Raw genomic sequence first — 23,999 nt, forward strand, 5'->3', positions numbered from 1 at the left:
TTTAAAACAGTTCGATAGAACAGTAGCAGTATAATGTCCTCATAAGTGGATATCAGGCCCTTGTAGAGCAAAATTGAGTATTGAGTACACTACATTTGGAGAAGGTTGAGTGCTAAATTAAAGTTAATGATAGCAAGCTTGGTTAACATACTACGGAGCCCCGCAGGGGACATGGGAGAAAAAAAATTAAGACGGACTTTTGCAAGATCTCGCAAAACAAACTCGGGATCTCGCAAAACTTTTGCGAGAGCTCGCAAAAGTTTTAGCCGCATTCTTCCCGTTAGCTCGAGACCTACTACAGCCGGGAGGAACACCGCTTTCCCGGCACATAGTGCCTCGACCTCCCGGTCGGCTTCAAGCCAGCGTCCGAAGAATGCGGCTAAAACTTTGCGAGGTCTCGCAAAAGTTTTGCGAGACCTCGCAAAAGTTTTGCGAGATCCTGAGTTAGTTTTGCGAGATCTTGCAAAAGTCCGTCTTAATTTTTTTTCTCCCATGTCCCCTGCGGGGCTCTGTAACATACTGCATCCATGGACATCCACACACCATATGCTTGAATCACACAGACACACATCTGCTAATTAGTGCTAAATAACAAATACTAGATTTTCATTCACCTGAGCAGTTGCACACTGTTCGTGCGGGAGCTGTACTGCACAGTCTGTCATGCTATTTGTCAGATGATTCAGTAACAAATACTGCAAAAGGCACCAGCAGCTCAAAGTTTAGTCTCTAATTAGCAGGTAAATCTTTGCTCTGTATTAGAGGGCCACACACCCAGTATTTCTCTGAAAAATTAGTGATTTCACTTAAGTCACTGCACTGAACTGAAGACAAAGCTCAGTTTGAAGGCAGCAACTTGAAAATGAAACTTATGAAACAGTGATGAAAGCGTGTACCTTTCTTTCTTAGACGATGAGGAGGTTTCCTTAGTCATAGAGGCGGCCTGTCCTGAGGGTGGACACGCAGCAGATGTCAACCATGCTGCTGACGCTCCCGATGATGACACACTGAGTGTGGGCCCTGACATGCCTGATCTTCCCTTGGATGCTCCTCCTGACCCTGAGACTTTACCTGAAGCAGCCTCCGCACCCAAGGAGGTCCAACCCGCTGAGAAGGAGCAGGGTGAAGCGACGCCACAGGAGGAGCAAGGAAGTGTGGAAGAGGAGACCACGGTGAGAGAGGAACCCTTGACTCCTGAGCCTCAGGTGGAGCAGGCAGAGGGAGAATCTGCTGAGCAGCAGCAGGAGGGAGGAGAGGAGGGGCAACAGGAGAAAGGAGAGGTGGAGCAGGGAGAGGAGACTGCAGCCCAAGCCGAGGAGGAGGTTACAGCAGAAGGAAGAGAGGCTGTGGATGAAGCACAGTCAGAGCCACACTCTGACTGTGCCGTAGCAGAAATGACTCTCGATGAGGCCACTGCTGTGGAGGCTCCCCCCGAGGAAAACACTGCACCCCAGGAGGCTCCTGTAGGCCCAGCTGAAGGGACCCCGCAGGAGGTTGGAGAGGGAGGGGAAAGAAGCTGCGCCCCCTGCTCCTGCCAGTCTCTCTTGTCGAACTACAACTCCAATGCTCATTCACGCCGTAAAACCCGCCCCTGCTCCCTCCCGGTGTCAGAGCTGGAGACGGTGATTGCCTCGGCCTGTGGCGAGCCTGAGACGCCACGATCCCACTACATCCGGATTCACCACCTCCTTCACAGTCTTCCCTCGGCCCAGCACAGACCGCCCAGCCAGGAGGAAGAGCAAAGTGGGGAAGGAGTGAATACAGACAGCACTCTGGAGACAAACACCACATCACCAACGCATAAAACCTCCAAAGAGCAGGAGGGGCAGGAGGATGATGAAGAAGAGGATACATCACAGTCACCCTCTCAGGTAGGGGCAGTAATGGGCTGGTTAGACACTTGCTGTGTGTATGCAGTGGAGCTTCTTCAGCTGGAGTTTCCCCAAGAAGTGTTGCAGTACACCTGTTTAGCATATATAGCATGTAAGCTAGCTTTTCTCGTCTGTGCTCATACTGTCTCTTTGGTTTAGTTTCCGAGGTGTGTTAGCTATAAACCAAAACGATCCAAATGAAATTGTTCAAACTGAATTTGAATAGCGTGCTGTTTATGAGACAGGGAATTGCCCGGTAGCAGATCAGCTGATGTGCTGGGATTGCTCACACGATGCATGAGCAGATTTATTTGAGAAAGCTGTGGCAGCATAAATCCTGTTCTCATTCTGCACTGTGACATACTGAAGGGCTAACCCACTCATTCACTCTGATTCACCTCTGCTGATTAGTAATAAAAGATCTGTGTCTTTAAACTCGTGCAGGTTCTGGGGTGTCCGGGCCCCTGCTGTCGGCGCTCGCTGCCCCGCAGCCTCTCCATTGAGCGCCTCTCTGAGCTGAATCAACTTCTGGAAGGTGAAGGATTTGGAGGAGGCCACACAGCAGTCAGGAGGATCTCTCCTTCCTGTCCAGAAAGCGAGGAGGGGGATTCCAGCAATGGAGGAGGAAGGAGGGCTGGCGGCAGCGCCCACAGAGCTCCAGGTGAAAGCGAGTGCGAGTTTTGCGACACCTCCTGCTACAGCACCTCGTGCTACAGCACCTCCTGTTACAGCACGTCATGCTACAGCAACTCCGGCTATGAGGGGAGGGGGCGGTTTTGCAGCCACACCCGCCTGTCTTCGGTGGAGAGTAACCGGCTCTCCAGCAGCACTGTGTTCTCCTCCCAGGAAGAGGAAGATGAGGAGAGCGCCTTTGAGTCAGTACCTGATGGCAATCACGGCCCTGACGGACAAGAGCAAGGCGGGGCCGAGAGGAGGACGGGCAGATGGAAGGAGACCAGGAGCGGAGAGCAGGGGGATCCAGCTGTGGCGGGGCCCAGTGATCAGAACAGCATCGGTGAGATTGTCTCAGAATAACTCTCAGCTCCAGCTTTCAAATTAGACTAGAACACATTCAGCTTCGCAGGAAGTTACCTTACCGGCCATATATAAAGTGAAGCTTTTCCCCCAATGCCTACTATGTTGGCCTATTCTTATAGAGACAAATACGCTAGCTCATGCTTCTCTAAAGCTTTCTTGTCTCATTGTCTGGCATGAGGAGAAAATTGACTTTCTTTTTTGTTGTTTGGCCATTTCTAGAATGAAATTGAACCCACAACAATTAATTTCCAAGACACTCAACTGGATGTTTTTTATGTTTCTTCTCCTTCTTTAGTCAGTACGATGACTTTTAGCTGTTCTAACACTGGTGTGTTGGTCCCTCCCATGGCTCCAAAAATGCTCTGACATATGGGGAAGTGGTTATCCAGGGGATGTCCTGTTAAGTGTGGAATGATGGAGAGAATCATTTGAGATCTGTGAGTGTTGAGATGGGTCTCTGTGGATTGTCTCAGGCTCGTGTGCAGAGGTTCAGTCAGCTCAGCAGCTTAGGTTCAGCCGTGTCATGTTCATGAAGCATTTTTCTTCTGGGGGTCATAGCTGTCATTGGGGGGAGTTGTTTATCATGGAGGGGTGCCTCAATGTTCAAGTGAAGCCCAAATGAATACATGTTCCTATTAATATTCGTTTTAGCCAATTTAATGTAACTTTGTATCTAGCAGGTTTTCACAGAATGCTTCTGTTTACCTTCTGGAAGATTCAGGTTCTGCTTGTTAATGACCCTCACTTTACTTTCTCAGAAAGGAAAATTCTCAAGTGACAAATTATTTAAGTATAAGCTGTAAACGTATTTATTTAAGTATAAACTGACTTTTACTACGTTGGACATTTTTGTATATGTGTATTTTTTGCATGATGTTGCCTGTAGAGAGTGAAAGCTGGATACACACACTGTTTTGCAGAACCCTGTAAGACTTCCTTTTAATGTAAACCCTCTGCAGAGTTTGATAGCTGTATAGTTTTCTTCTTTCTGCTTGTTACGATTATATTCTTGCACACAAAGATTGTTTTTTCCCCAACCATTTTGGCTTTGAATGCTCTTGGCTTGAATCTGCTTTTATCACTTCTCTGATATTTAATTTGGTTGTGTGATTATGGGAAACCTTTAAGTGTGTTTGGGTTTTTAAGACTTGGACCAGTAATTGGTTATTTATGCAATTTTCAGAGCTTGATGAAACCATAGTTTCTCCATCCAGATCTGAATTTCTGTCAAGTGTGGGTGCTGTGTCGAGTTTGTGTGAATGATCTACAAAAACATGTATGGGAAGATTGTGTGTGGGTGTTCAGCCTCCGCTAGCATGATGGAAACTTAGCAGAAAGTGAATGAGTAGTGCTGTGACGAGAGTGGAGTTTCCTCGGTTGCCTCTATTAGAGTGACTGTAACTAGCTAATCTTAAGGTTTGATCCCTAGCTCCTTCGGTCTGCATGCCAAGGTGTCGGGCAGCTTAGGATAGAGCATTCATTGTGTGTGTGACTGGATGAATGAGGCATGTAGTATTTGTGATTTGAGTGCTTAAAATGGGCAGACAAGCAATATTTAAACAGAAGTCCATTTGCCATTTATTCTTGGACCAAGTTGTTGGAGTTTGTGTTGGCCTTCTGGGTGTGTGTTGGACTGCTTACCTGTTATAACAGATGGTTTGTTACCCCAAACCATCTGGACAGTTGTCCTTGGTAACTCTTTGGAAAAGGACAGGCAGGTGAGTAAATGAACCATGTGTCATTCACAGGCTCTTACTTTCTATCACACTTTTAGAATAACCACATCCACAACAATCATGCCCCTGCGCATCCACAGCAGCTATCTGTGGGTGAACTGTGGGGCTGCGTGGGCAAAGCAAACCCACAGGTATCCCGTTTTGGCCCCAATTGGAGGCAGTCCAGCTTCAAAAACCATGTGGACCCCTTGTAGGCTAGCCCATGTGGCTCCCACAGCAGTTTTACCCTTTTGGATTCCTGCGAGGGAATCCTCTGTGGTTTAGCCCAATGTTAGTTTTACCTGCAAGGTCCCCATCATGGATTGTTGGGTCATTGAACCATTGGACCATATAAAAGATTGAAGTCGCCACTGTAGTATCCCCTGGTGGTTTGTGATGCCATGTTATTGTAAGGCCATGTTGATATTTTGAAACTGGATGTGATGGAGAGGAACACTGCAAGAACACTAATATCCAGTGTAGCAGTACAGAATGGGGGGAAAACAACAACTGAAATAAGACATAAAATAAAATCTGCATTGTAAGCTCCTTACATATGGGGATAAGCTGAACTGTGCTGCTGCTGGTCTTAGGTTTACTGGTCTTTGTGGGTTTAACTAAATTCTATAACATTTAAGCAAACAGATCAGCCTGCTACCCTTGATTAAACATTGACCATAAACACCACAGGCTGCTTTGACAAGTCCATTGTAGTACATTACTGTTAACTTTATTACCACACTTCAAACTAATACTTTTAACTGGCAATAAACTACATTAAACTGTCATGTATTCTCATTTAACCTTTCAATAACACAAAATTAAATTACTTAAATTTGTTTTTTCATATTTTTAAAGATTTGAAAAACAATTTTAACTATGCCAGTCCTTAACTTTGAACATTTCGTTCTCTCTCTCTTACATCTGATCACTGATTACTGGCACACTTTAACTTCTGGGAAATCCAGCCTCTGTACCTTTAACTCCCAAGCATATTGTGTTCCAAACTGCACAAAAAGTTTGTGTTTTGTGGTATTTGTTGAGATTTTTGAAGCAGTTATAAACATTACTTTATATGTGCTCACTCACTTCTGTAATGCTAGTCACCTCTGTGGTGAATTTCCATGATTAAAACTTTACTGCCATCTACCAGCATGAACATCAGCAGGAAGAAATGCCAGACCTCTGTCTTTATTGAACTGCTCGATTTGATTACTCATTAATTGAAGTTGCCAGAATGTTGTTTCGGATTGTCCTGGTTTACTTTAACTTGTGTGCTTTTGCAACTTTAGACTAGCTTCGCTATTAAAATCTGCTTTTCCACTATAGAAACCTTATAGCCTGTAACTGGAGCTTTCTCTAATCTCAGCCTATGAGAACCTTTATGGCAAAGGTGATCGGACCAGCTTTGCCTTCCAACTATATGTTACAAGAGGTAATGATAGACATTGGCCATCTCCACCCTAAAGCCCAAGCACTGAAGCCTTAAAACATCTCACCTCTTTTTTAATGTATATATATTAGTGCTGTCAGCGTTAATCTCGTTAAAGTGACGTTGACACCATAAATGCATTAATGCGGCAAATCTCAATTAACGAGTTACACACAGTGATGCATATTATGGCCTTCCGTCACAGTCCTACCACAACAGTGATGTTTCTGTCTTTTGCAATGTATGTACAGCCAGTGTGCTGCATCAGTGCTTCTGCCTAGGTGATAAATGTTTCTTTTTCAGTGGAAGGAAAGCTTGCTCATTAATGTGATAGCATTTTATGGATTACATTTCACTCAGGCTGACTCCAGCTAATCCTATCACAATCCCATCTCAAAGCATGCTATGTCTGTTTGCACTTCACATTAACACACATTTTCCTTCATCCAGACCACTCACTCACCATTTTACCATTTAACTAGCTGATGGAAAAGCTGTTAGAGACTATTTCAAAACAGTCTGCAAGAAACAGTAACTATATATATATGTAAATGGAGACAGCGTTTATTGTTGGTGGGGCAATTAGCAGAAAGACTAACTTCTAGCTCTTGTTATTGGTGCTGGTGGTAGAGTAGTTCAAAAAGAGATTAAAGGAATGTGGTTGGCAGATGGGCATGATTTGTTTATGTGTCTGCAGGGCATGAAAAATGTTCCAAGAAATATTTTCATTTTTTAGATACTCTAAAAACTTTTTCTAGGGTGTAATGACTGTATAGCATACACCTTTAATCACTTAAAAAAAGAAAAATTGGGTGTAAAAGTTTACATTTATTTAGGATTTTCTTCAGTCCACACAAGGCCAATGGTTAACACAAAGGCTCAAATATGTAGATACACTCAAATCTTTTAATAAGTGTGGCTGCAGGTTCTAAAGTGTCTTTTAACTAGACCTCCTAGATCTCCTTAGTGACAGACTACAGTTGTTAGTTTCTCTTTGCCAGCAAAAGTATTTATTTGACAGCATTTACTGACCAATACTCATAACATTTGAAAATTTGTGCTCAGTTCATGCCAGGCAAGAAACCAATTTAAATAAACAGTGTCAATTCTGCCAAGACGAATGGTCAAATATCCAGTGAGAATTATGCCAGGAGCTTGTTTTGAGATGCAACTTGTACAGATTTATTTACACCCAATTCTTGAGTTGCTAAAGACCTATGCTGTACAGTCATTTCACCTTCCTATTATTAAAACCCAAAATTAACATGACATTCATGCTCATCGGTATAAGCACCTTTATGACCCCAACTGTATATTAAGCTAATGTAAAACTAGCAAGATAAAGAAAAGTATCAGGTTCTCAAATTTAACAACAGGAAATGTTCTGATTCAAAAACAAAATGAATTTGTTCTTAAAATTGTTGAGAATAAATATTCTTTTTTAACCTTTCATTGGTAAACTGACACATTGGTATCTTTAACCTTATTGATTTGATAAACAGTTACAGTAGCATTAGCCAAATATATGCTAACATTACATGTCATTAACTCTATGACATCTATATATGAAACATTGGGCATGTCTGTCTACAGCCTCAGTGTTCACATATCTAACTAACAACACATGGGGATTCCACATCTATGTGGGCAAAGTGCAGTTTATTCCCAGTCTTATAGTTGGTACAGAATATCCTTGGCCCTATGGTGATTCACCCCGTGCTGTTTCTCTAATGTCCTGTAGGCTCAAGCTTCTCCCCTCCTGTTGGCCATCTTCCAGTCCTGCGACCCAGCCATGACCTAAACCATTTTCCTGCTGCCACTGACCAAGCCTTACCTCCAAGTAAGAACCCACAGCTCCCAGTCTTACTCTGGAGTCTCATGCTAACACTCTGAGTGTTTGTGCTGTGTGTGCATGCCGCCACATTTATTTGCTTTCCAAATACATTCCTTCTCCTCTGTGTTTCTTATCATTGTCTCATCGAGCTTTGAACATACAGCTTCATACTGCTCTCTGCTTCATGGTACATGGTTGGAGATTTACTCTGAGTAAGATTGTTGGATGGCTCGCTGGCCTATACTGATAGGCTGTCAGAAAGCCTAAACTCAACCGAGCTGTTACATCATCACTGAGAGTCCCCAATCACTGTTTCCCCTGCAAGCACCATTTTTCTCACACAGTACTGTAAAAGTACTGTATTTGTAAAAGAGAAACTGCTGCTGAGTTTTTTCCAATTCTAATGTTTTTGTGCTTACAGCATTACAAAACTTTTTTGTTTCATTCATCTATCCATTCTGCTTGGTCTGATAAATATCCCTACAAGCCAGAAAGAAGCAGCATGTAAATATGGAGTGAACTGAGTAATTAGTAATAAGGATTGTTTGGGAATGTTTTCCTGAGGACTATAATAATGTCAAATTTGCAATTTGCGCCACTGGTTTTTCCAGTGCTGTGGACTCTTTTTGGACCACAGTTGACTTCCAATCAGTTGTCATGACGTCCTGCTCATCTGTGCACTGCTCACAGAGCTCACAGAATCTTTTATCTTTGAAAATCAGACATGACCATGAGTTAAAAGTATTTTATTTTGTAATTCATAAAAGCCACACTCTAGTTTCAATATTAATTCCTTCTTGATGTTTAGTATGTGGATTCAAGAAGCTTTCTGCAGACAGGCTGGATGTAGTGGTCTTACAACACATACAGTCAAGTAGGGGAGACCGGGGATAGTTGTAACATTTTTGACATTTCTGTCTGTAAATTGGAGCTCTTTTAAGGTAGTGGATTCAAAATGTAATGCAAAGTATTTACATGTCTCGGCTATTAAATAGTGCAGCTATTGTCTCTGCAGCACAATTACCCATTGCATGGTATGGCCTCAAACACAAAGAGTGAAATGTTACAATTAACCCCATAGTCTGGGTTAGTTCAAATTTCAAATTTCAAATTCAAATTTTATTTGTCACACACACACACAACCATACACAGTATGACATGGGGGTGAAATGCTTGTAGCTGCGCAATGCCCGACCATTAAATGACAGAAAAAAGATTTACAGTATTTACAATTACTACAAAATTTACAAATTAACTTAGGAATTTACAGTAAAAATAAAAATAAAAATAAATAAAAATGTGCAAACAGCAGAGAGAGATTATAAAGATTATAAATTATAGGAAATTATAGGAAATTATAGGAAATGTGTGGTGGTGCGTGTGGTGATGTGATGTGTGTGAGAGTCCAGTCTTATAGTGATGTGTGTGGGAGAGTACAGTCCTACAGTCCTACACCTGGTTCAGGGCCCGAATAGCCTGGGGGAAGAAGCTCCTCCTCATTCTCTCTGTTTTGGCCTTAAGGGAGCGGAAGCGCTTCCCAGACCTCAACAGTGAGAAGAGTCCATTGTTGGGATGGGAGAGGTCCATCATAATCTTCCTGGCTTTGGACTTGCACCGCTTGGTGTAGATGGACAGCAGGTCAGGGAGCTCTGATTGAATGATGCGTTCGGCTGAGCGCACCACTCTTTGCAGATCTCGTCTGTCCTGCTTGGTGCTGTTCCCAAACCAGGTGCAGATGTTTGCCGTCAGGACGCTCTCGATGGTGCAGCAGTAAAAGTTCTTGAGCACCTTCAGTGGCAGATGGAAGTCTCTAAGTCTTCTGAGGAAGAAGAGACGCTGACGGGCTTTCTTAACCTGGGTGTTGATGTGGCAGGACCATGACAGGTCCTGAGTGATGTGGGTTGTAACATATCCTGGGGTGAAATGTAACACAATGAAATAAGGGTACTAACAAAACATTAACATGTAATCTTGTTTATTCAACACATGAATGCACTTAGAGCCATTTACGTAGTTATGTGTGTGTGTGTGTGACAGAATGCAGAAATCTAGCTTTTGAACATATGCCAACCCCCCCAAAAAAGACAAATTATGGAATTTTCTGCAACTGAATATTTCAGTTGGTTTTGGTTGGTCTTCCTTGAGTTTGGCCTCATTGGCTCAGTGGGCATTATAACCTACAACTCTTGCACCAATTTTGAACATAACAATGAAGCTGAAAAAATGTAGTTGTTCACCAGCATCGCAATTCCATTACTTTTTTTCATGGCTTTCCTTGGTGTGGTTTGCAAAGTGCTTCAGAAAGATGAGGAAATCTGTTTCTTGCACCCATCCTGATTTATTTCCACTACCAGTACTTCCTACTGGTCCATCTCTGACACAGTGGTATGCATAATGTATGTGTGGGAACACAAACAGTGGAGGAATTGTGTTGCCAATGGCATTAACCGCATATACAAATGCGACCAGTGAACCTCTCTCTGCTGATGTCGTTGCCCCAACTTGTTTAATATAAGTTAAAGTAATAGTGTGGTAAGTTGTAACATCTGCATTATTGTTACAACTAACCCAGACTGTTGCTGTTACAACTGACCCGGACTCCTATAGCCATGAACTAGCTAACATTACAGCCAACGGCTAAAACATTAGCACTAAAGACCTACACAGAATATATCCCCATAGGCATACAAATAACATAATTTAAGTTTGATGAGTTTAACTACAAAGCAGATAATGCTATTAGAAATTGAAATAAAGTAGAAAAACTTACTTTTTGGCATACAAATTACTTTTTTTCGTGTTAAATTGTCTGTGTTTGACAAAATGTGTTGATTTTTCACATGTGATAGCAGAACTGAATTGGGCATGCACAGGATGAGTCACATCATTTGAAACTTAGCCCTGATTGGAGAAATTGGAAGTGTTACAACTGACCCACGTTACAACTATCCCCGGTCTCCCCTACTATGTTTATAATATATCTTTTCTTTTGAAGAGAACAGGTGAGTGACATTATTAGATCACGAAAATCTGATCCAGACCACCTAGAGCCCAGAATAGAACAAGACTGTTAAACTAGATTAGAGATACTAATTCCCTAAACACAGTCAGGACAGCTAATAAAGGCTGCTCAAGAGTGTTTGTGCGCGTGGACAGGCAGAGCAGTCATGAAAAACAACACAGGGGTTTTTAGTCCTTTGGGAGCATTCTCCATCTTCCTCCTACTCCCAAAGCAGTTAGACAGAGCTGAGGAAAGCTGCAGTGGTACTAGTCCGACACGTTCACATTATCGCTATTAAAGGGCTAAACAAATCCCGGATGTGGCACTACAAGACTGATACTGCTGTCTATCCGGTCGTTAAGTCTGACGTCACTAGCCGTGTCTGGGCCTAAACTCCGCTGCAGGTCCATATATCACTATAATAATAATAATAATAATAATAATAATAATACATTTTATTTATAGGCGCCTTTCAGACCCTCAAGGTCACCTTGCAGTAGCACGTAAACATACCATAAAAAACATAAGAAAAATGTATATATAGCAAACATGGTAGATAAAATTTAGACAAACAGTCATAAAAGTATAAAAGCAAATATAATATATACTATGGCATTACTGAGAGTTGAAAAACTGTCTAAAGTCTTTCATCTTTAATAAAATGATCAGCGTTCTGCTCTACCAGGTGTAACAATTGAGTTTAACATCCAGGCATCCATGAAAACGGAATTTATGACATTTAACGGAATTAGAAGTTAGCAGGAAGTTAGCTCGCTAGCTTCTATCTAAATACAATATAGCATGTCCTGACTGCGGGGTTTTGGAAACAAATTAAAACGTACAGCTCTGTTATCACTTCCAACATAAATGAAGACAGAAAACTAAACAGCAGTGACTTTTGTAGGGTTACTGAAGTTTGGCTAGCTGGTATATAATGATGTGCTATGTGACTGCTAGCAACACCGCTATGTTAGCATAATATAAACAAGCTAACTTTTTTTCCACTCGATAAAAGTTACCGTGAGGATTCTCGGTGGTCAGGAACAAATGTAATCGCATGGCAGGATGCTGTAAAAGGACCAAACTTCAGCAGGAGAACAAGTGAGATAATCCATCCACAATACGAGGTTAGTCATTCATATACTGCTGCATGGGCTGGGCTGTAGTTACATCCTAAGGTTTTAAAAACTGAGCTTAAATAAATGATTAGCGGTAATAAAAGCCGAGGGAGGTCAACAGTGATCACTGACTGTTTTAGGAGCTTTTTGAGATTAAATAGAAGAAAATACAAAACATTAAACATGTTAACAACACAAAAGCCATATTAAACACAGACTACTTTAGGCCCAGAAGTAGGATTCGTCACGTCATCACTTAACGACCGGATAGCTACATTTAACAACAAGCAGCAACCTCCAGGGCAAAAAAAAATGAAGCAAACCTAGAACTGCCCAAAGATGCAGTTTCTGTAATTGCCACTTAAGGTTGGCTTCAAAGGCAAGTGAGTCCACATAAACCTCTGTGTTAAAATGCCCACTTTTAAAGCAAAAATAAACATGGTTCTTACAAAATACCAAAATCGATATTTCGAGTGTTCCTCTTCCTAAAAGCTGTGTTTTTTTTAACTCATTCATTTGAATGTTGTTAAGACTTTGACTTATGACAGCTTTGATTGACAGGTTGATTCTAATAGCTGGTGTTTACTCCAAAGCCTCACTCAGAACTGAACCTCTTCTCTACATGTGTTTGGTTTTAATGGAATCATCTTTCAGGTAATATGGATTAGAAGTTGGATAGTCCTAGTAGTAGTTTCTTGTAGTCCTAAAAGTACTACTGAGTGCTTAATAAAGTTTGCCTTCGATATAGTTAGAACTATGTGTGGAAATAGCATTTAATATTTATATATAACAAACTGAAGACATTTGCCATCTCATCATCTGTCATTTGTCATGTCAGAAAGGACCTCACACCATTACACCTTACTCATCTTGGGCATGGCTGTCAAGGGTTTGGCTTATTTCTTTGAATGATTTTTTTTGTTTGATTCATTTTATATTTATTGCACCAGCTGGCAGTTTTCTTAGGATTGAAAGCCTTACCTTTACTCCTCCAAACAAACCTCTGGCAACTAAACCACTCAACATTTGTCTCATCCATCCATCCATCCATCTTCTTCTGCCTATCTGGGCCGGGTCGTGGGGTCAGTAGACTAAGCAGAGAAGCCCAGACCTCCCTCTGGCCACCTCCTCCAGCTTGTCGGGGCGTAGATCGACCGGTAAATTGAGAGCTTCGCTTTTACACTCAGCTCTCTCTTCACCACAACAGACCGGTGCAGCGTCCGCATCACTGCAGCCGCAGCACCAATCCGTCTGTCGATCTCCCGCTCCCTTCTCCAGTCACTCGTGAACAAGACCCCGAAATACTTTTAATGTTCTTCCAGAAGGATTTTCCTTTGTCTATGTGGTCAGCTGGAGGTTTTATTCAAATTGTCAGTGTGCTGTATTTGGATGTAAGGTTTCTTACCGGAACCATCTCCATCAATAATGATAATAATATCTTTGTTTCCATGACACTGGTTGTTCGGGCAGTTTCGTTCCTGTGTCATGGCGGTTTCCTGGTTGTTTCTGACCATTTGGTTCTCTGAAGTCGCTGCACCTCCCAGTAACTTGTATACCTGTTAGCTCGGATGATTTTGGAATCTGCAGTTCTGAAAGTTTCTGCTATGTTTTACTTTACTGTGTGCTTGTCAGTCCTACAAGTGCCCTCAAACACACCTTTTAGCTGTTGTAGAGTAGAAGGTACCAGCTGTTGTCAATTATGGTCACAAGCATGGTAATTGTTGCTAACTAATGATTACATTTTATGACCTTGGCTTTGATAACGCCATTCTGGAACCTTCATTTTCAACAAGTGTTTATCTCAAAATATCAAAAATAAATTTGAATTTGTGTAACAAATTCTTAAGAATGTGCTTTTTTCAATTTTCAATTATTGAGCTTTGAAAAGAGAGCAGGTCACACTAATTATCAAAATTAGTGTGCCCTAAAATTAGCAGCCAAAGTTTGGCATCCATGAATGCATGTAAATTTCAAACTGTAGCTGTAGTTTATTAAATTAAACCTGCAAAAATAAGTAAACACGGCAGCTGGATTTCTGTTACTTCTTTGTTTATTTTGTCACTAGAAGACATTTCCAGTCTGGTTGCCTAGGTAACACTCTGACATATTTATCACCATATCATATGTCAATCAACAGCATCCTTTGCTCTCTCTGGCAGTCACTTCAATCGCTTGTGTTGAAATTCAGCTCAAGATCTGCCCTCTTTGCTTTGCCAGCAGTTATTTTGCCTGCCGTTGCTTGAAGTCGCAGAATGTCATTGGCTTTCTATGGTGCCTGGTCGCCCTGTCACTGTGAATTGCTTCATGTGTGGACACTCCGTTGGAGCTGTGCTTCCGCCAATAACTTTATGTAATAAACTGCCCTCTGTCACCACAGACTGGGAAGCTCGGATTGACAGCCATGGCAGAGTTTTCTACGTGGACCATGTCAACCGGACCACAACCTGGCAGAGGCCGAGCCACGCTACCAAATGTAACCATGGCATACCTCGCTCAGGGTCCACGCATCAGATGGAGCAGCTCAACAGAAGGTCAGAATAGGAACACGCAGAGAAAACTCCAAGTGTAAGACTGCAGCAGTTCTGTCTAGACCCGTCAAAATAAGATACATTTCTTAACTGCAGCGATTTATAGTCGTTGGTATTGCTCTGGTACCTGAGCCTGCTATGCAGCAAGCAGTAAGAATGCCTCATTATTAAGTTAGCATGGATGGAGGATCTGGAGTCCAGACGGGTTGCAAAGAGGCTTGCAGATGCACAGTTAGTGTATGAAGAGAAAAGGGAGGGAAGTGGATCAGTTGAGTGATCAGCTGGTGTGGGCTAGCACAGAGATCAGTGAATCTGATGGACCTTCGTCCTGCCAGTAACTATGTTTGCTTTACTTCCATAAAACATGGAAGGATTATGAATGAAGTGTGGAAGAGAAGAGACACTTGGTATCTTCTCAATGAAATGTACTTTATAGTAATTAGATTAAAATGACCAGAATACATACATTTCTTAATCAATTGGATTTTTAGTCTTTATCCATGTCATAATTTATAAACATAGTTTATAGAGTTTTTGACTGAAGTAAATGTGTTTTTCTTTATTTTGTAAGTACATTAGTCCGATATATCTAAAATATTTGTAATAAAAATATAATAATGTACAAATTTGAAGTGGAAATATAGTGTAGCTGAAACTATCTATGTAAAGTACAAATTGCAGCCAAACCACCAGTTTGAACAGAAAGGTGAGGTAGCACTCAATAGTCTGAGCCTGTGCAGTAAGATAAACTAATGTGGAGTCAGGGTGACATCTGGTGTCTGGAAAAGGGATCGAAAACATGAAGTAGTAAATATGATGTGACATGAGACAGAAATGTGTACTTTTGAAAGGCTCTCAGATTCCTGGCTGTCGTTTATTATGCAGGTACCAGAACATACAGAGGACTATGGCCACAGAGGAGAGTGGAGGGAGTCAGAGGATTGAGCGGAGCAGCAGTACTGAAACTGATCCTGACTCCACTCAGACGGGTACAGCACTGAGCCCTCTCATGCTTTACACTCACACGGCCTGCGCCTTTTAATACGACCGTCATTACGCATGAAAGACAAGTGTCCTGATGTGTGCTGGATTATGTTGTGTAATTGTGAAGGTCCTGCCTATGTGTAAGTGTTACTGCAGGTTCTGTTTTCTAAAGCTGTGCTTTAAATGTTGTGGAGTCATAGCTGGACTGGCCATCGGGCATACCGGGCACTTGCCCGGTGGGCCGCTGGCGATTTTTTGTTTTTATGGGCCGATCGATTTTTTTTTTTTTTTTTGGAAGGGTATAAATAATGAAAGGTGTTGGATTGGCCAATTGGTCATGATCGACTCTGGGCTGGACCAATTACAGCCGAGGAGGTCGGATGCACCCTCCCCCTTGTTTAGCAATCTTATAGGCCATCCATCGGCTTTGTTACTTCGGAAACATGGCTTAAACAATTTCCACGACGTAATCCGATAACAACCGATCTCTTTACCCGTCGGCTTCCCGTGGCTGTCATGCAACAGGTGTTGTGCCAAAAAGTGATTTCCAATGTTTGCGTGTATTTTTATGTGTAATATCTATGTTGGTAAATAGACTTCGGTGAACAGCGTTTACAAAGGGGCTATATATGGAATTAAAAAATTATCTGTTTTTTCAAGTATCTTTACAACTCTGTGTTATTGTACTTACATTATAACCAATCCGGTCCTTTATCCCCACTTTAAATATTTTTACAGAACTATTGTAATATTTGAGCCATTTCTGCTGTCCAACTACTTCTTACAAAAGACATTTTTAATGTTAATTAGACTTTTCTTTTAACGGCATAAATAAAGGTTATATAAAAGTCACTGCCAAAGACTGATTGCGGCTTCTACCTTGTTACACTAATGTTGTTTGTAGCTCAATATGACTTTATGTCATCCATGAGGGATGCATTTGACATATGTTTCACATATTATAGCCCAACAAGTTACTTATAGCAATTTAAATACGAGCAATCAGTTTTTGGCACAACACCGGCTATTGCAGTTAATAATACAACAGTTTCTTGACATTTTTTGTGTTTCTTTTTATCACTGTGCAACTGAGTTCAATTGAAAGCCTGCATGCGCTAGTACCGCTTGCCACAAGTTCCCAGAATCCTTTGCGGTTTTACCCCTGATTGACGTCACATTTTTGGTGGGCCGGTCTCTAGTCAAAATGCCCGGGCCGATTTTTTGTCCCAGTCAAGCCCTGTGTGGAGTGATGCTATATGTATGCACTGGCACAGAGTACATGACATCAGTCAAAAATCATGTTGTGTTACCACCTATTCAGCTTGTCCTCCGCCTCCACCTGACTCACTAACAATTTAACATCATATTCCTGTAAACCCTCTAATATTTTACATGAACATGGTTTATAATTCGCTCTTGTATAGTTGGGATGCTGAAATCACCTGATTGTCTTAAATGATGAAAAAAAAGCTGTAGCAGTTGCACTTTAATGTACATCAAACTGCATGGGTGGGTTTAAAACAGTAATAAATAGTAAAGATTTCATTGTATAAGCTTCCTAAAGGGCCTGTTGCCTGTTTGCAGGCCCCGCCTCTCCTGTCAATCAACAGAAGATCAGCCATCTCCTCCAGTCTCCTGCTGTCAAGTTCATCACACACCCAGAATTTTTTACTGTGTTGCACAGCAACTATGTGAGTATAAACATACAAAAAGATACATACAAGCACATATTATATGTTTATTGCCCTTTGTTGGGCTTTTTCACTGATATCTTCCTTTATCACACATCTGCAGTATATCACAGTACTGTTCTTATCCAGGGTGAAATACTGTAGTATTAAGTAGTTTAATGGGTTTATTAAGAGTCCCACGCTCGATACTTTTTGGTGACTATAATTTGTGACCATAGGCAGCGTACCGGATGTTCACCAGCAGCAGCTGTGTAAAGCACATGATCCTGAAGGTGCGCCGTGATGCCAGAAACTTTGAGCGCTACCAACATAACAGGGACCTTGTGGTCTTCCTCAACAAGTTTGCAGATAGTCAGCTGGAGCTGCCAAGGGGTTGGGAAATCAAAACAGACCCCCAGGGCAAGGTAGGACAACTCGCCCACACGAATGCCCTTTCAGCAAATGTCAGTGCCTGATAGTCAGCAAGTCCTTGTGCTTGGAAATGTTAGTGAAGCGATATGTCATGGAGCTGAGAGGAGCTTCATAAGCACTGTCTGTTTCCACCACATGGTGGTTATGTGAATTTATTTTACGATATAGACCGAGGATGGCATTTAACAGATGTTATATAATGAATCCCAACAGTTCTAGGGTGTTCTTTTCTTTTTAAATGAGTATGACTGATCCATTTATTAATGCCAAATAAGAAATGTACACTTTCTAAATATTTCAATAGTAGAAAATTTGATAAAGACACTTATTTTGAGGAAACTCTTGGTCCTGGTCAAAGTTGACCTGGACCGCACTGTTAAGGCATGAAATATGAAGAGTAAGTAAGGGCTCATGGGAATTTCTATGTATTTAGACAGAAACAGGTTTTCAGACTGCCTATAATTGCCAGCATGACCCCATTTAAATTCAATATAGTAGCAGATTTATCTGTTTGACTTCTCTGACTCACCGAAATAGCTTTGAAGACATCAACTGACTGAGTGCTCGCCAACCTGGTCCTGGCAACTATTTGATAGTCAACAAGATCACAAATCCATTGCACACAATAATTCTCGTTTTCCCGTATGTGACTACACTGAACCAGCTCAGTGCTCTCCAGATTACCTTTGGGTATTTATTTTATGCTGGTGCTGCCATTAACAGTTGGAACCTCTCATTTTGAATGATTAACAAAAGCAAAGAATATGAGTGTTTTCTGTTATCAATCTACATGTTTGCTTCAGTCCTTTTTTGTCTGTCTCTTAGTCTTTCTTTGTAGATCACAACAGCCGAGCCACGACCTTCATCGACCCTCGGATACCTCTGCAGAACGGCCGGCTGCCTGGCCACCTCGCCCACAAACAGCACCTGCAGAGACTACGCAGCTACAGCGCCGGGGAGGTACTCTAACCCATCTGCATCTGTCGGTTTACAAATACTGCTCCTGCTGGGTGGCAGCATTTAGGCCAGCTCCTCCCCTGGCTGGCCCGGTCACGCTTCCACCTCCGGGGTTTCGGCACCAATGTGACACAGATGACGACCCTACCACACTTTTTGCTTTACTTTATTTTTACTCTTTCCGCACGCGGTCGCTGTGCACAATCACATGGCTCGGCTGCAGCTTTTCAGGTCAGCCGCCAAACACATGAGCAACAACCACATTAGACAGACACAGACTTTTGAGCCAGCGAGGCGTGATTGCGGATGCCGCTCAGGTGCGTCACCTGCAGCGTCACCGCAGACCTTGCCGCGCCACAAGAGTCTGAAAAGACAAAAGAGGTCATTATCTTAAATCTTATCTTTTTCATGTCTGTTTTTAACTTAAACAAGAATTGCTGGAGTAGTGGTCACGTCCTGAAACATTTTATTCCACAACAAGACGTCCAACGCCATCGTTATTTAAATAGCTTCTCCATCCAAACTGCCCCCAAAACAGAGTGGATGGGCTTTTCCACCTATTAGTGAATTTTCCTCACGTTTCCAGTCATAAGAGGAAATTCACCTCCTTTTCCAATTTTTGCTTTATATATCTTTATATATCTATATTTATATTTATATATCTATTTATTATTTATTATTTATTTATTTATTTATATATCTATATCTATATTTATATATCTATTTATTATTTATTATTTATTTATTTATTATTTATCTATTTATTTATATATCTATATTTATATATCTTTTTCACCCATTTATTTTTTGTCATAATTAACCCTGGGACTGTTTTATCAGCGATGATCTTCAGAACACTTGACTTGAAACTTATTCTAATTTGTAAAAACCTGTTAAAGTCTGCATTTGTTACAGCACATTCTTTTAACTCTCTTCTTAAAGTCAGCCTTATAAGGAAATCACGATATTTTACCAGATCAAAGTCCTTTAGTCTTTACTGAAGGACTAGCAATCTGTTTTGTTGGGAATAAGGTTTGAATAAGAAATAATTAAAAGTAGAGCGCTGTATCAGTGTTCCTTATTTTGTTTTTCTCTGACTGCATCAAACCAAATTTTAATGGGGTCTCCATCCGTGGATTAGTTTGGCACTGTTGCTTATTATAGCTTGTAGTGAAATATCACATGACATTTGGCCTTCTATCTTTCCGCTGTGCTGGACGGGTTGGGTAAGATAGTAAAATGTTTATATTTGGCAGAGAATGAACGCAGTGCTCTTTAAAGAGCCAGGTGTAAAGTCTTACAATGCAATATGTTCATTTTGACAGCTTCTGCTCTTTGTGCAATATCCATGTGAGGCTGAATAAGGGCAGGATGCTGACCTTTAATGACAGTCCAAAAAACCTCAGGGAAAACATGGCAGCAAAGCAGCGCGTCACAGAGTACTGAGACAAACTGAGACTTCAAATACAGCCGAAACCATGAAACACGAGGCCAAAGGACGGTGACACATTCCTAAACAAGGATTCAATCTTTGAAATTAAAGGTTCAGAATTCATTGATACAGTATTATTGAGATTTGGGGGCACTCACCTCAAAATACTTCACTGAATCTGAACCCATTTTATTTTCAACAAAATGGTAATTAACATATTTATTTAACTTAAAAACCAGAAACTTTTTCACATATAAAACTGTAAAAATTAGCTCTGGGAAAAACATATTTTGGCCCCTGTCAAGAGCGCAGGAGCAGAAACGTGGATGACAAACCGCTGCAGCAGAAAAGGACAATAAAGGTTCTTTTTCTCACGGCACACTGCTCAGTGTAGGATATACATGCGCCCTTCTTCCCTTGTCGAGTCTAATCAGGAGATAAATAAAAAATGTCCACGACTACATCTTTCATTATATGTGGACAGCAGTCTTACGTTGTTTTTGTTTCAGGCCTCTGATGTGTCCAGGAGTCGAGGGGCTTCTCTGATGGCCAGGCCGGGAAACAGCTTGGTAGCTGCTATACGAAGTCAGCATTATGCTGACTCACAGCAGCTGAGCGCTCCATGTAAGCCCATCACCGGCACATCGTTTGTATTTTTTACTGATGAGTCGCTCTTTTACCGTGTTTATGTCTGACTGCTTCTCTCACCAGCTTACAATGACAAGATAGTGGCATTTCTGCGACAGCCAAACATATTTGACTTGTTACAGGAGCGACAGCCCAGCCTGACTAGGAACCATGCACTGAGGTAAAACATCCGCCTGATGCCAACGTCGTTAACAATCATGTTAGGGTTTGTTTTATACGATTAAAAGACAAGTAGAGGCAACGATAACTTTGAACCGGACAAAGCTTAAAATGAGTAGATAATCAGCACAGTGTATTGGTCTCTCTGTCTTGGTGTTTTTTAACCCTTTAAGACCTACCATAGAACCAAGTCCGCCAGAGCTTACTTTATATTTTTACATGCTGTGGAGCCATTTTTGGGAGCATTTCAAGTTGATATACATCAATACAACCATTACAGCCCAGATTTTAATAATATGTCTGCATTAAGTGCATAGTAATTACATAAATTGTAAAAAAAAAGTGCAATAAACTACAAAAAAATTGAAAATCGTTTTTGTTTTTTTAACATATATTTCTAGTTAGAGAAATTTAAGAGGCTTATCCCTCAAAACTGTAAATACAAAAAAGTTGCACAAAATAGTTTCCCACCACAGGAAATTTATTTTGAGTGTCTTCATAGTTTTATTTTTGAAATACACCAATTTTTATACACTGCAGGAAAAACAAATATAAATATTATAATGCAAATTTGCAAAAAAACAGCATATGCATCAAAATAAACTATTTCCAGCAGTGCAATATGAGTCCTAAGCATCCCAGAAACCACACAGAAAGTCATAAAGTCAAACATAACTTTTAAAAACATCAGTATAGACTCATGAGGCCCTGATAGTAAAAAAACTACATTTCCACGAAAATGACGTCACTTCCGGTTTCGGGCAGGTCATGGCGGACATGCGATAGTTCGCGCTGATGGACTAGGAAGTGTTATGAACAGCTGATCGGATCGGCAAAGCGTGTTTCTGGAATATTATGTTTTTGGTGCTGCAAGTGCTTTTTATGCAGTTTTTGCAAAGTTATATGTGGAAGGAAACTGTGACCGAGGACAAGCTGATGGCATAAGATGCAAGTACGGTTTCATATGCAAAAAAAATTTTGCGCTAGCTCTTGTGGTTGCAGAGCTACCGGGATTTAAAAATAGTTGCGCAAAACGAGCGTGTCCGCTCTGACTGGTTTTAAAGGGTTAACAATGCTTCATAAGTCCCTCTGCCTGACTGATGACTGCTGCTGAGATGTTGGAGGTGGTGGCATCACGCTGTCTCTCAGCAGCAGGAGCAGACAGACTGGTCGTACCTGAGGGAGGGATGAGATATCTTTAAAAAGACAAATTACAAACCAATTCGTTTCTCTCTCGATTGTTCAGGGAGAAGATCCACTACGTCAGGACTGAAGGAAATCAGGGAGTGGAGAAGCTGTCATGTGACGCTGACCTGGTCATCCTGTTAAGGTGAAGAACTTGGATTCAGGTGGATTCAGCTTCAAACCCAGTGTCTACTTTCACACCACTAATCAAAGTTTTGCTTCTCTGCTCTGTTTCTTGCAGTTTATTTGAAGAGGAAATCATGTCATGTGTTCCAGCTCACCCCATCCATCACAACCTCAGCTTCTCTCCTCGCTGTTCCCCCGCCTCGTCGCCACAGAACTCTCCCGGTAGGACTTCGTTCCTTTAACGATGCTGCATCCTTTATAATGAGTTCCTCTTTCAAATTCTCACTAATTAATTCCTAGCCGCAACTTTTATAGTGGCTCTGTGTCACAATTATGCTAGCGTGTGCTATTGTCGTTGTTTTGTTTAGTTTTAATTTTTTTTTTTGACATTTATTTCATTTCAAATTTATAACCCCCAAAAAAGTGAGAAAAAGAAGTACAAGTGATGGGATTTTACTTACACGGAAGGTGGAATTTGAAAGAGGGTGGAGGGTGCAAGAAAAGGAAACAAGAATTAAGAGAGCTGTTCTTTCTCTCTGTGCTAACTAGAGAGGGATCAAGCTGATCAAGAAGCTGTGGGAAAGAGTTGGTTAAGCTAAGTTAAGAGGGATGTCGATGAGTGAGCAGCAGTATGGCTTCATGCTGAGAAAGAGCTCCGCAGATTTAAAGTTTGCTTTGACAGTGTTGATGATGAAGTATAGTTACGGATGTCAAGAGAGCGCCTTAGGGCCTTAGAACACAGATAAGATTCATGAATGTAGTTAGTGTAACAGAGAAGGGTGCTGGGGATAGGGTGAGATGGCGCCCCCTAAAGGAAGCAGCTGAAAGAAAAAGAAGCACTTGACATTATAGTAACTGTGACATATAACATGTAACCATGAAACTACCTATTTATTTCCCTACATTGGTATGATCTGTGATATGCTACTGGTTTAGCATTCCAGCCTAGAAATGGAGGAACAGGATGCATGTGGCATTCACCAATAACAGGTGACCATAATACAGTAGACTGTATATAAAAGATGGACATAACCACTGTGACGTTATTGTTTTTTTTTTTTTCCTCAGATATTTTTATTAAATTTTCTGCATCGATTTTTACAAAAGACAAATTGAACAATATGCCGTTTTCTTTTTGAAGAACATAAAACAATATGAAACATACACTCCCACCTCATAATTATAGGAGTACCAGTGGGTGTACAAAAAGAAAAAAGAAAGGGTCCAATCTAATAATACAAATAGTAAACCCTGGAGTACAAGATAACAGTTCCTAAGTGTACAAGAGAGCTGTAGAGAGTTTCAGAGCCCACACCCCCACACAGACACAGAAAAAACAAAACAAACAAACCAAAAAAAAAAACAAAAAACACAAACACAAACATAATGAGTGGTCAGCTTAGTTGTAGAGATAAGTCAAATCTGTAAGAGAAAAGAAATATGTATAAAGTAGGTAAGTAAATGCCATCATAAAGCGCAGGAACAATAGAGTCCATATACTTAAACATAAGATAAAATAAAATAGAATAAAGTCTAATTGGGACCGTTGTGGGAAGTCTGAACATGGTCAAAAATGGGTTGCCAGATCTTAAAAAAATTGGCCATAGACCCACGCAGGGTGAATTTAATCTTTTCGAGTTTGCTAAAATGCAAAGCATCTCTGATCCAGATTTCCCAGGATGGGGGAGAAGGGGACTTCCAACAACGTTATTGGTTTTAGACTCATTTAAAGTCTCGACATTAATGTTTGTTTATCAAAACTTTTTCTTTTTCTTTCTTTCACTTTTTTGGGACAAGAAGTAGGAGTGCTAGGTTGTTAGCTAATGCTAGCAGACGTGCATGCACGCTAAGTAGTGTTAAGTAAAAATT

General features: G+C 41.1%; 1 protein-coding gene across 5 annotated transcripts in view; it reads left to right on the plus strand.

The window, feature by feature from the left end:
• Window positions 1-23,999, plus strand: part of hecw1a (HECT, C2 and WW domain containing E3 ubiquitin protein ligase 1a) — a 101,265-nt gene that overhangs the window by 61,661 nt on the left and 15,605 nt on the right. For 3 of the 5 annotated variants that reach the window (XM_087845841.1, XM_087845839.1, XM_087845840.1), the window contains 11 exons: window positions 910-1,871; window positions 2,316-2,886; window positions 14,387-14,540; window positions 15,423-15,526; window positions 17,106-17,212; window positions 17,431-17,616; window positions 18,449-18,583; window positions 20,522-20,636; window positions 20,724-20,820; window positions 22,066-22,149; window positions 22,246-22,352. In XM_087845841.1, the coding sequence (XP_087701967.1) occupies window positions 910-1,871; window positions 2,316-2,886; window positions 14,387-14,540; window positions 15,423-15,526; window positions 17,106-17,212; window positions 17,431-17,616; window positions 18,449-18,583; window positions 20,522-20,636; window positions 20,724-20,820; window positions 22,066-22,149; window positions 22,246-22,352 (2,622 nt within the window). Of the gene's footprint in view, window positions 1-909; window positions 1,872-2,315; window positions 2,887-7,797; window positions 7,897-14,386; window positions 14,541-15,422; window positions 15,527-17,105; window positions 17,213-17,430; window positions 17,617-18,448; window positions 18,584-20,521; window positions 20,637-20,723; window positions 20,821-22,065; window positions 22,150-22,245; window positions 22,353-23,999 lie in introns of all 5 variants that reach the window. The other 2 variants (XM_087845838.1, XM_087845837.1) reach the window with 1 other exon arrangement.

The sequence above is a fragment of the Neolamprologus brichardi genome, chromosome 9, assembly GCF_056152115.1.
Source record: "Neolamprologus brichardi isolate AB-2024 chromosome 9, ASM5615211v1, whole genome shotgun sequence".
Taxonomy (NCBI): Eukaryota; Metazoa; Chordata; class Actinopteri; order Cichliformes; family Cichlidae; genus Neolamprologus; species Neolamprologus brichardi.